The sequence below is a fragment of the Coturnix japonica genome, chromosome 3 (genome assembly GCF_054131305.1).
Source record: "Coturnix japonica strain WE chromosome 3, WE-NBRP24, whole genome shotgun sequence".
In the NCBI taxonomy this organism is placed as follows: domain Eukaryota; kingdom Metazoa; phylum Chordata; class Aves; order Galliformes; family Phasianidae; genus Coturnix; species Coturnix japonica.
The window spans coordinates 6,570,624-6,585,927 of NC_140665.1; the positions used below are offsets into that span (position 1 = coordinate 6,570,624).

Sequence of the window (15,304 nt, forward strand, 5' to 3'; positions counted from 1 at the left end):
CAAGCAACAAGAAACTGAGGGTAAGGCTAAACAGCAGAGGAAAAACAATGGAAATAAAATCAATGTAATTCCACTCTTCAGTTTTCTTTCGGTTCCTGGCAATTGCTGAAAGGAAAACAAGGAGCTGGTGCCAAACCCCAAACTGGTTTTGCTCCAGGGTTCAAGTATGAGAAAAATTACCTCATTCGAGAATATTAAAAAGACTCTTCTATGTTTCCAGTACCTCAGCTGCAAAAGTCACAGGTCCCAAGTCTGCTTGACTACCCTTTTCCTGCAGTGCCTTTGCCAGACAGCGGAAATTCAGAGTAAGATCCTGCAGTGCCCATGTGTTGCCACAAGACAAAACTGGAGCTCCACAAATTGGAAATTCAGACGCATACTGCATTCCTGTGTGTTTCGATGGCATTTCCTTCCCAGGGCTCATTTGAGACACCTGAGAAAGCATTCCTGCTTAGCTCTATCACACCATTCACTCTGCAGAAGGTATATACCCTGGAGCACACAATGTGGAGTGCTGTGTGTAGACACTCAAGTTATTAAGTGAGGAAATGGCTCCACTGTTAGGAGACTTAGAAGGGATCAGATACTTTTGCTCTGGTATAGCATCATCACCCCAATCTCCCTGTCTGGGGAGCAAAGGGATTCAATAGATGCAAACCATTCCAGAAGCTTTGGAGACATTAGATAGGAGCCTCAGCATCCACCTGCTGCCCATCTTTAGGCTTTTGGAATCTACTAATAAATTAATCCATTAATACCTGCTGAGTTGCCTACTGCTGCTAAAGTGATTGCAGCATATCACATTGCACATGCAACTGGGAAAGGCAGAAAGTCATTCCCCTTGAGTGTCCACTTACCACTGGATTTTCTCACGTCTAAGCTCACAATAGGGCTCTTCCACCTCTTACTGCGGATAGACCTGAGCATCCTTACAAATGCAGACGTGAACAAATGAGTTTGGATGCTTACCCTAAAGCTAAAATTCCTGTTCCCTAAAATACTCCTGGCTCAGGTCTGTTTTAATAGCTTCACATCTAAAAAAATATATATTCCAGAAGGAAGGAATTGGATACAAGACACAGAGCAAATGTCCTCCCACTCTGGGTTTGTCAGGCCGCTGGGGAAGGATTCTTGCAGGGTTACAGCCTCAGTAACATGTCCAGGACTCAGAGCTGAGATGAGAAAACAAACTTTTTCAAAGGCCTGACTGGGTCCAGAGGGATGCTGCTTTTTTTTCCCCCAAAAGCCCTTCTGGCATGCTGGCCCAGCCACAGATGATATGATGAGGCCAGAGCTGCAGCAGGAGGGCAGCCAAGTGACCTCTGAGTAGCAGAGACAGAAGCTCCATAGGGAAGCACAAGCAGCCACAAGCTTGTAGGCTGCGCCTTGACCAAAGCTCACTGCCTCCAACTGAAATGCACCATCTGTGAAAACGAGCTCTGAAACAGCCATGCCTTTTTAGGGAGTTTAAGGAAGGCTCAGATTCAAACTCTTTGTACAAAAGGTGCCAGAGTGAACTGCTCTCCATATTAAGAACCTATCTCAAGCAGCCTGAAACAAGAGATACCTCGGCAATGGGATTTTACAGGGTGACGTTCAAGAAGGCCCCGAGTCTTTCACACCACGAGGGCTGTTGGGTGTGTATAGGAAGCTCTTCTGTTTTAGAGCTTAACTTCTGAAACCAGGCAGTCTCGTTTTCTTCTGGCTCCCACAAAATATATCACTGCCATAAAAGCTTCTCTGTTAAAATACACCCATGCTCTACTTCCAACAAGAGCTTAACCTGTACCAGGGAGGAAATACCTGGGTGGCTGTGAAAAAGTAACTACATTCAAACCAGTGGTTGGTTTTTTGTCTTTTAGAAAGCTCTTTGTATACAAAACAGGAGAATCACAGTTACTATTACTGCGTATGTGTGCATGTACGTCTGGTGGTGGTGTTACCAAGTCTGCTTATCCAAACACCCAGAGAGAAATACAGAAATGGTGAGTGCAAACTAAGAGAACCCTTTTTGCTAATGGTGGGACTGTTTCCAAGGCTGTTTTTTCTACCCACGTGATTGCAGCGTACAGTGAACATTTTGGGTGTGCAAAACAGTAGCAACATTGTTGTGCCCCCATGAAAGCCGGCTGCCTCTGCTCAATGACTCAATTTCATTCTTATCAAGGAAACAAACGTTAACGAACGTAGATGAGCTACATATAAGTCACTCCTTAAGAGAAAAGGATTTCATTCCTACTGCACCCCTTCCTTCTGTCAGTCCTATATCCAAGGAGGGGAAGGGGGGTGAACCAAGCTACCAGATGATGCCTGACTAATACTTGGGAAGGTGATGAAGCAAGTAATCCTGGGAATGATTTCCAAACATGTGAATGACAAGAAGGTGATGGGGAGACAAAGGTAAAATTGTATTTACACACCCCTTCTATGATAAGATGGTTGAGGTGGACTTGCGTGAAGGCAGACCAACATATGTTAATTGCACTGACTTCAACAAGGCGTTTGAAACTGCCTCTCATACATGCCCACAGACAGAGGAAGAGCAGATTAAACACACGGGTGGTGGAGTGGGCTGTTAGCTGTTAGGACCTCCTGGTCCTGGACGCCAAGTACAAGCCCGCAATGCACCCTTGTGGCAAGCAGCACCAACAGCAGCCCTGGCTGCGTTAGGAGAAGCGCTGCCAGCAGGTGGAGGGAGGGGATCCTTCCTCCGGGCTCAGCACTAGTGAGACACATTTGCAGTGCTAGGTCTGGTTCTTGGCTCCCCAGTGTAAGGGAGATAGCTACTCACTATGGGACACGGTCCTAAGCAACCTGTCTTATTAAGCCAGGATCATTCTTCTTATTTGGAATATACTCAAAGCACAAAAATGCTGCATACTCAGTTGATATGCACAAATAAACAACATGATTGCAAACAAATGTGAGACTTACGTATGATCCATAATTCACTGCTAGGGTCTGCAAAGCCCACGGGAGGCCTAGGCCAATTAAAATATCAAAGACATTGCTTCCGATGGAGTTGGACACGGCCATATCCCCCATACCTGCAGGAATGGAAACCATGGATGCTCAGGCACGTCTCAGATTAACATACATGGCATATTTTGCACTCTGAATGTTTTCACATTCAGGACACACTTCCTAAAGAGGACAATGATGCACAGAAGCAATTCAGCAGCAGCCTGACACCTCAGTGATGAACCTACCTTGCCTTGCTACAATAAGGCTTGCCATGCAGTCTGGCACGCTGGTTCCTGCTGCCAAGAAAGTGATGCCCATTATCACGTCTGGGATTCCCAGTGTGTAGCCAATGATTGTCACCTAAGGAATGGAATAAAACCATCAGGTGGTTTATAAAGAATAAGAACAGAGAGCAGTTTGGTCCAGTTCTGCAGGATGCTGGGAGACAGCATTTATTGCTCAGTGCAAACAAACATTTTCTTTAAAGAGAAGCAGGGAGAGGCTTTTCTCCCATTTTTCTTGTATGTTCCCCACCTGGCTGCCTGGAAAGCACTGACCTGCTATTCACTCTCTTTGATCAGCTGTTTTACACCTTTCATCCACCATTTTTCCTGACTCTAACCTGGAGGAGAAGTGATATGGTGACTTACAGCCTTGGCCAAAGCTCAGAGATGTTATTACATCTACATAACAGCCAAGATGACACCAAAACATCCCCAAGGTTCGTTACGTTAATGTTACATAAATGTTACATGTAGGAACTTATATACCTATACGACTGCAAACAGTTCCTTTTGGCATAGAGGAGATACCTGTAAGCTCCTTTGTTATTCTACCACAGAGCCTATGGTCAATTACAGCTCTCTGATCTGATCCACATACGTAAAATTCAGATGCCACTGTTTAATGACACCAAATTTTCTATCAGCTGTGTTAAATGCATAGTGCAGCAGCCCAAGCCAGGCCTCCCTTACATCCCTGATACCAGCGCTCCATATTTCTGCTAAGCTGACAGAAATCACTTCTGTTGCCTTTCACAGGCTGTTTTAGTTGGTACGTACCATCCACACCATCATGTAGGAGAAAGCTGCAATCCAGAGGGTAGAAGAAGCAAAGGTAACCATGAACCATTTCTCCAAGTGGGGTTTGTTGCAGTTGGGCACTGTGAAATACAGCACAAAACTCAACGGCCACGTGAAGAGCCACTTCAAGATTTCCATTTTGCCAGCTGTAAAACAGAAAACAGGAAGCAATCATGATTCTAGTTAATATGCAGGTCACTCCGAAAGTAATGCCTCCTGTGTGATATGTGATTGGAGTTAACTAACACTCAAGGAGCAGCCTTTGGCAACCTGCTCTAGAAAGACCTTTTCTGAGCAGAGGTCTGAATCAGGATGACTTCCAGAGGTCACATCAACCTTTCCTATACTATAAATCAAGTGTGATTGTCCATAGAACATCTAAATTACTAACTTCAAGGCTCAGTTTTTTCCCCTGCTTGAACTACAGCTATGTGTGGAGGTCTGAATAGGAGTTCCCAAAAACGTTTATCACTTGGAAAGGGTAGAAACAGTTCCTATAGTATTCTGTCTTGTTTTCAACACCCTACATCTCAACAGCTCTGGTATGACTCAAATGTAGGGCAGCCAATGGAACGAGATGGGTCTGCCCAGAGATGGACACAGCTTTCTTAGAAGGAACTCCCCAGCAGAGGTTGCTGCCTCACCCCACATGAGCTGCAGCTGAGCTGCACCAACCAGCCCAACATGCTGAGACACCTCATGCTTTCCAATTAGCTGTTACCTGTGACCAGGAACTGAACCGTGACATCCAAGTACAGACCCCAAAGTATGTCTAGATATAAGGAAAAAGATATTTTACAGTGAGGGTGATGAGGCACTGGAACAGGTAACCCAGTGTTGTGGCTGATGCTCCGTCCCTCAAGGCCAGGCTGAATAAGGCCCTGGACAACCTGACCTAGCTGTGGTGTCCCTGCTCATTGCAGGGGAGCTGGACTAGATGGCCCTCAGAGGTCCCTTCCAGCTCTAAGGATTCTATGATTCCATGCTTTCTGGCATACTCCAACTCAGTTTTGCTTTCTAGAACACAAACCCAACATATTTCTTACTGGGTAGGTCGAAAGGTGTGTATGGCCCTTCATGGTCATCATCGTCATCGTCTTCTTCCTCTTCCTCATCGTTTTCATTGTTCTCATTATCTTCATTCTCATTCTCTGTCTCATTGCCAGCCTCAGCCACATCCTCGTCCCGCCGTGTGCCATTCACACCCCGCTCAGATGAGTTGCTTGGACCTGTTCCATTCTCTACAACGTGCTTGATAGGTATTTTGATTGCTACTTCTGATTCACCATTGGTGTAAGTCCTGCTGTTGATCAGTCTTTGTCTCTGTTAATACAGACACAAACTCTTGCTCAAAGACAGGTTCTTTAAAATTTAATGTTTGGTTTTTATCTTTTCTTAAAGAGAAAAAGGGATGCACAGAGTTCTTTAAACTCTTGGTTTTAAAAGCAAAATGGGACGGATTTCGGTCATGCATAATGCAGTAGTTGCTTGCAGGAAGTAGACAAACATCACACAGATAGAGCTTTTATGAGATAAGGACCAGTAACTGTTGAACTGACTGCAGAGATACAAGAAGACAAAGGTCAGAAAGTGTAGAACCATCTTCTACAATAAGCCGTGTTAACATCAGATCAGATCAACGCTGGAGGCACCTGCTGTGAGCATCAACTACAGGGAGCATAACCACATAATGACTTGAAACTTCCTCTACTAAAACCTCCACGGGTACAGATAGCAAGGGGTGATTTAGTACAGACATCGTTATTATGATGGGACTGGGGAAAATTAACACAGGGATCCAAGAAAATCATAGAGGTCCATTTTGACCTGAATGCTGCCATGGGCAAATTCAGAATGAGAAAAGATAGAGAAAGATAGAGGAAAAAAGAGAACAGACATACCTCGTTGATTAGCATGCGGCTGGCCATGGAGAGACGTGTTTTGGGAGGAAAATGGCTGGTTATCATGATCCGGAGCCCAGCCTCAGAAAATGAAAGCTGGTGTGGGTAAGCAGACAGCAACTCATCCACCATGATCACTGAGGCTTTACGGTGGAAATTCCCTGCAACCAAGAAACAAAGAGAAGTTGAGGTCTTTGCCCACCTCTCTTTCCATCTTTCCCACCTCTCTTTTCCACCTCTCAGTAGAACAGATTCACAGGTTCTAGAGGCCCGCTATAAGAACCACTCCTTCAGCCACTCCACAGCCTCCTCTGTGTTTCATTTCTGTCTTTACACAGCAGGATTTATACATAAATGACCAATATGGTATCTCCGTTCATTCTCACTGATAGCAAATTAAATCTGTTCTGCAGTTTATTGTAGGCCTCTGTTAAATGGATCATTGCTTCAACAATGGTCATCCCCAGAGTGAAGAACTTGCTGCAATAGGGAAGTATTAATTCAACTATTACAATTTGCACTTGTGTGAGGATATTGGCCTCATCCACCATCACCTCCACTGAACAAGCCCTTGAGTCCTTGGATTGAGAAAGCAGAGGCAGGATTGTTAAACAGCAGCAGGGAAACCCAAGCTTCCCCAACATAGCTGTGCTCAGCACTGGCAACTGTATTATCATCATCATCATCATTCTTAGTCCTGCAGCACAGCACCTCCCCAGGCACTTTCTTTTTTCTGAGGATGCTTCTATGTTTTGGGGTAGACACATGAGGCACAAAAATCAAGGTGGCCAAGTAGCTTTCCCTGGTGGCTTCTTCACATTACAAAGTGCTGCGTACTGCAGAAATCCTTCTGCTTTCTTCTTTGTGGTCCTCAGTTCAGAAAAGTGGAAGCTTGGAAAGCAAATGTCATTACTGGATGCCCTCAGCACTCTGACCATTTGAAATCAGGGCTGTTTTTGACCCAGTGCCATTGCTGTGGTGTGCCCAGCAGCATTGCTCACCCACCCGAGCCTGCAGAGGCTCAGCACCAAGTAAACATAGGAACAATCTGCAAGAAAATGAAGCAATCCTTTTGGGCTTCCTTCCTCAGCCAGTTTAAGAAATCAGGAGGGTTCAAGACCAAAATGTACCAGTCTGAGCAGTGTCAAGCCAAGAGGTGCAATTTAAACCAAATCCTACAATCAGAAACGCCTCATTTGTGGGCATTCCTGGGGTCACTGGGTAAGCCTGACTTTATGCTTCTGTTTTGCCAGTCTAGCTGCACTGGCCGCAGTGTAGTTATCTTGTCAGCACAGTTCCACTGTTGAGATTCCAAGGCTACAGAGAGCTGTTCCAGTAACAGCAGCTTCCCCAAACCACAGCACACCATGCTCACAAAAGCTTTCCCTCTGCTCAGCAACAGAGCAGTAATGTGATAGCAGGCATCTGGTAGACTCAAAGGGATTGATGTCAGCGAGAAAAAACATCCACATTTCACATTCAGTTGCTTACTGTATATATACTAAAATCTTTTAATCACTTTGGTGGGAAAACAGCTGGTTTTGTTTGTTCTTTATGGAGTCAAGCAGAAGAAAAAGGGCAGCTTGTCTGTACACAGAGGCCACGGCTTCTTTAAATAAGACACAACCCCTTCTCAGTTTAAAGCAGTGACTTGGGGAGTCTCCTACTGCTGAGGATAGGTGCACAATAACACGTTTACTACAAGTGCTTATTGCCTACTGCAAAGGCAAAGCATCATCTGTTGCACTCTCTGTATGCAGTTTAATTTATGCTCACCAGTGCGCACACACACATATAGCTACTGCAGCTGAGCTATGGAAGCAACGATTTCTTTAAGCTAAGGAAATATAAGTGGGGCTTAATGGGCACCTCCCTATTTCAGCACTGAGCAGACGTGCCCAGCCCACAGTGCAAAGCAGGCAGACAAACTTGTAAACATTCAGAACGATGCAAGCAAACAAGGTGACTTACTGGAACAGTTACCTTTCTTTAGTAACACCACTGTGGCATCACAGTTGCTGTTATCGTCCATTTCTGTGTTATTTGCCAATCCATTCACCATGTTTGCAGCGTTTTTTGTCTTCCTTTCCAAGCAGTGTTGGATGGTAGAGTTGTACCTGCAGAAATGAAATGAATTCTAGGTGTACTTTTGCCACTTCTACATGGATCTCAGCATGAGACTCAAAGAGAAGGGTAGAGCATCATGAGCACACCAACTGACTAACCACACCAGCAGCCAGGAAGCTCAGAAACATCTGTTCAAACTACAACATCACTTTAAGAAAGCAAATCCACCCCAGATTGAAACAGCACAGCTACTTGTTTTGATGGCCAGTGTTGCAGGTGTGAACCTGCTCTCCATATTAAAGTTCCTAATTACTAGAAGTAAGAGGAATTCTGACTTGTACTCCCTTCCACCAGGCCTGTTTTGCTGCTCTCACTGAGAAGCGCTCTCCTAATATTGACTCTGTTCATCATTTCAAAACAAACTTCTACTCTTACTTGTTGAGAAAAGACCACTGGTGTGCTTGGTGGCTGCTAGGTTTTGTTTAATGTTCCAGCTGAAATCTGGGTTTCTTTTCCACTGGCTTTTAGAAACAAGGCAGGAGGAGGGGAGTCAAACAGCAGAACAGACCAGCTCCCCAAGCATCATCTGGTATGAAGGAGCTCAGATGCTCGTGAAAGCAGTGCTGGTTGCACTGCAGTTCTATCGTGGGTCTCAGCAAGGAGTAAAGAAACACGATGGGGTTTTGTGCCCACAAAAAGGTAGAGAGGAATCTCTTACTTCATGATAACAATGTAGATGGCATACATCAGCACCAAGACCAAGGACTCCCACCTGCAAACAGGAAGAACACAAAGTGCATCAGAGCAGGACCTGGTGCTGAGCTCCTGCTGCCTGCAATGTATTAAAATTCACAGGTTATGTTCTTGTTAGGGGTTTTGGCACATCACACTAACCATGCCAAACCTCATTCCTGGCTGTTCAACACTCAGTTTCCTCACTGATGGGTTTGAGTGGGGGCATGGTCAAATATGGTTGGGTCTCAAGTCAATCTTAGTTAAAAACAAAGCATTTCAAAACTCAGTGTTACAGAAACCCTCTGAAATTAAATGTAAATCGCCCAGTAAGGACGAGTTTAAGAAAACACACAACCCAAGTAACCTGACTCCCCCTAGTGCTTGTGATCTAAATAATGCTGGCTGAGGGAAAACAAAGCTACCGCTGTCACTCTGAGCTCTAAGACGTGCTGAAAACACAAGGATCTTGGCAAAGTGTTTGATTCTCAAACCCATTCTCTTCCCACGAACCCCATGTACGGCAGCTTTTGTGGTGTACATAGGGAAAATGAACAAGAAATGCAGCCAGATTCACTTACCAGGAAACCTTTTCGTCGTAAATAAACTGCAGAGGAAAGATTAAAAAAAGCAGCATGTTAAACAAGGGAGGTGACAGCAGGCACCAGGGCTGCAAACAGCCCACCAACCCCAGAGGGTGGTAGCGGGGACAGAGCAACCGGGGGCAATGGCATCAGGATCTCTTCTGTTTCCCTGGGAACCTTTCAGCTCTCATGTTTCTCCCACCTAGGAAAGCAGAGCAGCATTCCTCCCTAAAGCCCACATGGTCTGCTGAAGAGGTGACAGGTCAAATAGGTGACCTAGGAGCTGCAGCAGCTGGTCTCAGCAGAGATAATGCCATCCCTCTGTGCTGCCCCTCAGCAGCAGCTGGGCTCTAAGTATGCAGATTTACAGTCACTTCCACACCTGGTGTCAATGACAGGTGCTCCAACAAAACTGAAAACCAGCCCCAGGGCACGATTTCCTTCCGAGCTAAGCTTAAGACTCTAACAAGCAGCGTTAGAGTCCTGTCAGCACATCTGAAGGCTTCCCCGTGATGCTGTGCTGCCTGGGAAGGAGCGATGTCTTTCACCTGCATGTGTAAGATGCTGCTGGGAACACCAATGTTGTGCCATAGAATTGAAGGGGTTCACCCCCATCTATCTATCAGGGCTTGTAGAGGCAGATGTTAGAAGGTCACCAGCAGATGGCCATCACGTTCCACCGCTGAATTCACCAGCATCAGCAGGTGCTGGGAGCAGAGGGGACTGCTGTGGTAGCTTTGCTGGCAGCATCCCTTCCTCGGCTTCTCTTTCCATATCCATTGGGCCTCCGTGTGAGTTCTGCTCTAGCTGCCAGTCCCAGAGCTGGGGATGCTGAGCCTGGCTCATGCTGCAGACATGGTGGGAAGGGCAGGGCTTGCAAGGATGCTCACGAGTGGTCCATGGGCCCTACAGCTCTGGGCTGCACTCAGTGGACCTGGTGCTAGTTGGTGAGGGTCCTGCTGGCCACTTAGTCCTTCCAAGCACCTTCAGCTGCTTTCAGCTCAGTGCTGTATGAAGGGGTGGAAGTGCTGTATACACCACTAGGAAAACACACCCAGAGAAAACCAAGGGGAAAGGAAATAAGCTTTAGAAATTACAACAAAACGCTTCCCTGAAGCTAAAGAGCCTGTAAATAGCAACTTGTGTTTGATAGAGCAGCAAACAATAGCCGTATTTGTTACTGGAAGAACACATGACAGCAAGACATTATGCATGCTGTAAGTCACAGCCCCAGTCACGGTGATCTAATCTGACAACAGCTATTTTGGGTTGCACTGTGTTGGTGTGGCAGGGCACGAAAGCGTGTGCATTGACCTTTGTGATTAAAAATAGCACCCATCCCACTTCTTTCACTAATGACAATGACCATGTCCCTTCGAGTTAGGAAACACTGGGATCTTTTTGCTTCCAAGGGAAATAAAGAGTAACAGTTCTTGCTGAGCTTTAGGAGAATACCAGCTTTGTAATATAATTTCAAGGTAAAAGAAAAGAAGAAATCATACAGCTAAATGAACACGAGGTAGGAGTGATAAAGAAAGCTGGCCCGCTTCTAATTGCTCTGATGTGGAGTTCACTTGCTCTTATCAGCTGGCACGGAGCACCAGAGAGGTGAGTTTGTTGCTTTGCTATTTCTTACTGCAGTGCTGCGATTCCTTTGCTGGTTGAAATGGAAGGAGATAAACTCGCATGGATTTACCCAGCGGAATTTGAAGCTGTTAGATTCAGTGTTGGCAGGAATGTGTTTATCTCCTCTCAGGTGTGTTTATGATTCGCAAAGGCACCTGTGGAGTGTAGCTCATATGAGAGCACCACAAGCTGCTCTTCAGAATAACCTAAGCTCAATCTTCTACAAAGCAATACTATCCTTCAAGAAAGATGATTATATTCCAGCTGCAGCCAAGTCTCAATGCCCCAACATGGCAAATTATCCCTATATAGTGAAGCGTTTAAATGCTTTCGAAAATGTAAGGCCCATACATGTCTAACAGATGAGAAAACAGAGTGTAAGTTGTGCTGTGCCCTGCACAGAGCCAGCAGCATGTCTGCCAGTGGAGAGACAGGGGACTGGAGGGGCAGAATTCAAATATCAATGTGCTGACATCTCTGTTTGATTCTACCTTAAAAGGAGAGAAAGGATCCGAGCCGCTGTAAAGCCTGGGGTCCTCAGCTAAACCATGGAGAGGAGAGAGAATTCTTAAAGTGAAGCAGTGTTTAGACTCTGAAAGGAGAAATCCTCACTTGCCATCGTCTGAGGAGAAACGCTACATAGAACAGGGTTGCTAAACCACTCGGGAGCTAAATCTTTAATCACTTTAAATGTTCCCTCTTCCTCTCGTTTTTCTCTGTTTTTCCCTAACAGGCATTTAAAAGGCCCATGCACTGAGTGCTGCGGAGTAATGCTGAAGACATGGGGGCCTGTTCCACATCACCCAGACCACAACTGGGCATGAAGCGCTCTGACGTTTGCATCACAGTTCTGGCAATGCCTCCAAGCCTTGAGTTGCAGAGCCCTACTCTGGCTGCACTGAGGACCTTGAACCTCTTCACATCTAAATGGTTTACAGTTCTCTGATAGTATGGGGTAGAGTTCCCAAACAAAAGGATTTTGTATAGCCCTAGACTAGATGCCCAAGCAAAGAAACGTATACATCTACATATATATGGCTCCTGGGGTGAGGACCTTAGCAACAAGACTCTGGTTTCTTAGTGAGATCCCTCTACAGTGGACACGTGGGCTGCCACAGAAGAATAACAGGTACAAGAGCCTTTGGCAACTTACCACAATGAGTGCAACAACAGACAGCGTATAATAGATCGAATCTCTCAAAAGACTCCATGATGACAGTGCAACAACCTGGGAAAAGAGGCAGAGAGAGGATGTCAGGCAGGCCCAGGTGTGAGCTGGAAGGCAGAACGATGGGGGCAGATTTACACCATTCTGGACCGACCCTTGAATGTATCAAGTGTTTTTCCTCATTGAACACTGATTAAGCACTGTGAGATAGTTTATAAAATAACTTGAGATCACTCCAGTCACCTTTTACAGTGTTATTTAAGGCCCTAATGTTCCTTTCTGTGCATAGATAATGCTTCTTTTTTTTTATCCTAGGGGTATTTCCTCCAACACCTGAGTGAACACATTAACAGCCAGGCCTTCAAATACAGCTATCCAGTGAAATCAATCTATCTATCTATCTAATTATCTATCTATCTATCTATCTACAGCTATCCAGCAGGAATCTAGAGCACAGAGGTCACAGACCAGGACCCCAGGGAATCACAGGCTCCTGCCCTGATTTCAGACTGGAGTGAAGGCAATATGCTCCTGCCTGGGACTCCTACAAGCTGCTCACACACCACAGACATCCTAGTAGCTCTCCCTCATGAATAACTACAGGCAATAAAAGTCCAGGTCTCCTGAGAGGGTCGAGTCATTGAACTGAAGTCTTGGAGCCATTGGATCACCGGGAAGAAGAATCTGAGAGAGGGAAGCCTTGCACATGAAGTAACCACTTAGCCAGGCTAAAAGGAGCTAATTAGCACGGAGGGAAACGGCAGCACTTCCAGCCTGCTGACAGGAATTTTGTAGTCTCATTGTAACTGTCAAGACCTTGAAGGCACAAGTTGCTCTATTCAGTCCTGCAGCAGCCAAGGACTGCATGTAAATCTCAGTGCGCTGCAACCCTCCTAAATCACCATTAAGCAGATCACAACGAAGGCAGAAAGGAAATCAGGTAAAAGGCATCACAAAAAAAGGCAGCTTTTACCCGTTTTCCTCCTGCCCCTCACACTGAAACTGCACCAAAAGCCACGGCTTTCCATGCAGTTCAAAGCAGGACAATGTGAGCAAGGTACTTGCCAGAATAAACTCATACAGCCTTACCTGGCAATGCAGCAGAACAGGCTAAGAAAGCAGGCAGCAAACACCAGCCTAGTACTGGATAAAGCCATTCAAAAGAGCTGTAGGATCCATAGGAAGCAACCAACCAAGCTGCTGTGCAGCAGGGTGAAACTTCCTGTTTATGCAGGAAGGGTAAGACCACAAAAGAAGCTACAAACCCACATCATTTCATCGTGCAAAAGCTTTTGCATTGCTTCCCATCCTGAAATCTGCCTTCATGCTACTGTGAGCAAACTCAGAAACTGCTGTCAGCACTTCGATCTCCAATCAGCACAACCAGCTCTGGGTTTGTTAGCCACAGGAACTCAACAGCAGTAGCCTGGGCACGATATTCAGCTGGAACAAAGCATCTGTTGCAGTCACATAATTCCTATGGGTCATTTCAGAAGGAGAATTACCTTCAGTCTACTGTGAAATCCCCAGCTCTTAAGGGGCTTCTTTGTCAGTAATTGCACTGGCAATAATAGCATCATTAGCACCATTTTGCTTGCTCGACATGAATACGAATGGAAGATGCATTAGAAATAAACATTGTTATATGATCTGAATGGACCTTATGGAAATCCAATCCATCATCCTGAAATCACACCTGTGAAAATTCAAACAGCCTCCACCACACAACTCCCATTTTCTCCACCAGGTATTTAGTATTAGTTAGTAGGACACAGCAAACCTGCCCACAAGGGCATATCTTTGTATGCCACGCTGTTATGCTATGGATTGGACCGTGCTACATTTGCAGAGTTCCAGATATGTGCCATCATATGTCACCTGTGTCAGCTCCTGAGCGTCACTGCCTACCTCTGGTGAGTCTGCTGAAGGCCTCACTCTCTGGGACAGCCTTGTGAGGCTTCATCTTCCAGGGTCCTTTTCCCTTGACAAAGCACAGGCTTCCCACTTTGCCATTTATTACTTTAGGACGTCCCTACTCGGCTCCAGTAATTGCAGAGATCCTGCCACCTGCCTGTTCACCACCACTGCTCACAGTATTGACGAAGCATCCTACAGTGGCACTGCCTCATCTGTACCCCTCTTGATATTCAACTGCTATTCAACTGTGACTTCCAGCAAGTGACTTCCAGCACAGAGGGTGGTGGTCAATGGCTCAAGGGCCACGAAGATGATCAGGGGCTGGAGCACCTCCCCTATGAGGACAGGCTGAGGGAGTTGGGTTTGTTCAGCCTGGAGAAGAGAAGGTTGCGGGGTGACCTCATTGCAGCCTTTCAATACCTGAAGGGAACTTACTCCCAGGAGGGGAGTAAATTCTTTGAAAGGGCTGATAATAGCAGGACTAGGGGAAATGGTTTTAAGTTAAAAGAGGGAAGATTTAGGTTGGATGTTAGGGGGAAGTTCTTCACTAGGAGAGTGGTTAGGCCCTGGAACAGGCTGCCCAGGGAGGTTGTGGATGCCCCGTCCTTGGAGGTGTTCAAGGCCAGGTTGGACGGGGCTCTGGGCAACCTGATCTAGTAAATGTGTATGTTTGGTGGCCCTGCCAGGCAGGGGGGTTGGAACTACATGATCCTTGAGGTCCCTTCCAACCCGGGTCATTCTGTGATTCTGTGTGAGTCACTCAAGAGCCTCCATGCATTTCTTGGGAGACACATCCCCATGTGTTAACACTGAAGAAGAAGGCCAGTCTGGAAAGGGAGGTGTTTGCTTGGGACTGAAGCAATGCAGAAGCAATTCCTTGTCTTGCCCCAAGCCCTGCGGTCTAAGCTCAGGTAAACTGAGCAAGTAATATCCCTTCCTTGTACAGGACATAAAGGAACATTTTTACCCAGCAGCAGCACCAGAGAACAAATACGCATGGGACTGCACGAGACTGAAGGCCTCAATTCCACCAGCATCATTCCCACAGCAAAACACGAGCTGAGCTTGAGCAAAAGGGCACTGAGTTAAAACCCTTCTCCCTGAACTTGGGGTGGCTGCTCCTGAAGGCAGCCCTCAGCAAAGGGAGTGCTGCAGATTACATCTGTGGCTCAAAGGGTTCAGACTGTGTGCACTTCGAAAGGTCACAACCAAAAATAAGACAAGAAATAGCAACCCTGTGTTTAATATTCTGCACACACTTGC

At 46.0% G+C, this 15,304-nt stretch overlaps 1 protein-coding gene across 1 annotated transcript in view; it reads right to left on the reverse strand.

Moving 5' to 3' along the window:
- Nucleotides 1-15,304, reverse strand: part of SLC24A3 (solute carrier family 24 member 3) — a 106,317-nt gene that overhangs the window by 12,772 nt on the left and 78,241 nt on the right. The window contains exons 7-15 of the mRNA XM_032443440.2: nucleotides 12,110-12,184; nucleotides 9,328-9,353; nucleotides 8,733-8,786; nucleotides 7,919-8,064; nucleotides 5,948-6,108; nucleotides 5,093-5,369; nucleotides 4,026-4,192; nucleotides 3,210-3,324; nucleotides 2,935-3,047 (exon numbers count right to left, since the gene is read on the reverse strand). Of these exons, the coding sequence (XP_032299331.2) occupies nucleotides 2,935-3,047; nucleotides 3,210-3,324; nucleotides 4,026-4,192; nucleotides 5,093-5,369; nucleotides 5,948-6,108; nucleotides 7,919-8,064; nucleotides 8,733-8,786; nucleotides 9,328-9,353; nucleotides 12,110-12,184 (1,134 nt within the window). The remainder of the gene's footprint in view (nucleotides 1-2,934; nucleotides 3,048-3,209; nucleotides 3,325-4,025; nucleotides 4,193-5,092; nucleotides 5,370-5,947; nucleotides 6,109-7,918; nucleotides 8,065-8,732; nucleotides 8,787-9,327; nucleotides 9,354-12,109; nucleotides 12,185-15,304) is intronic.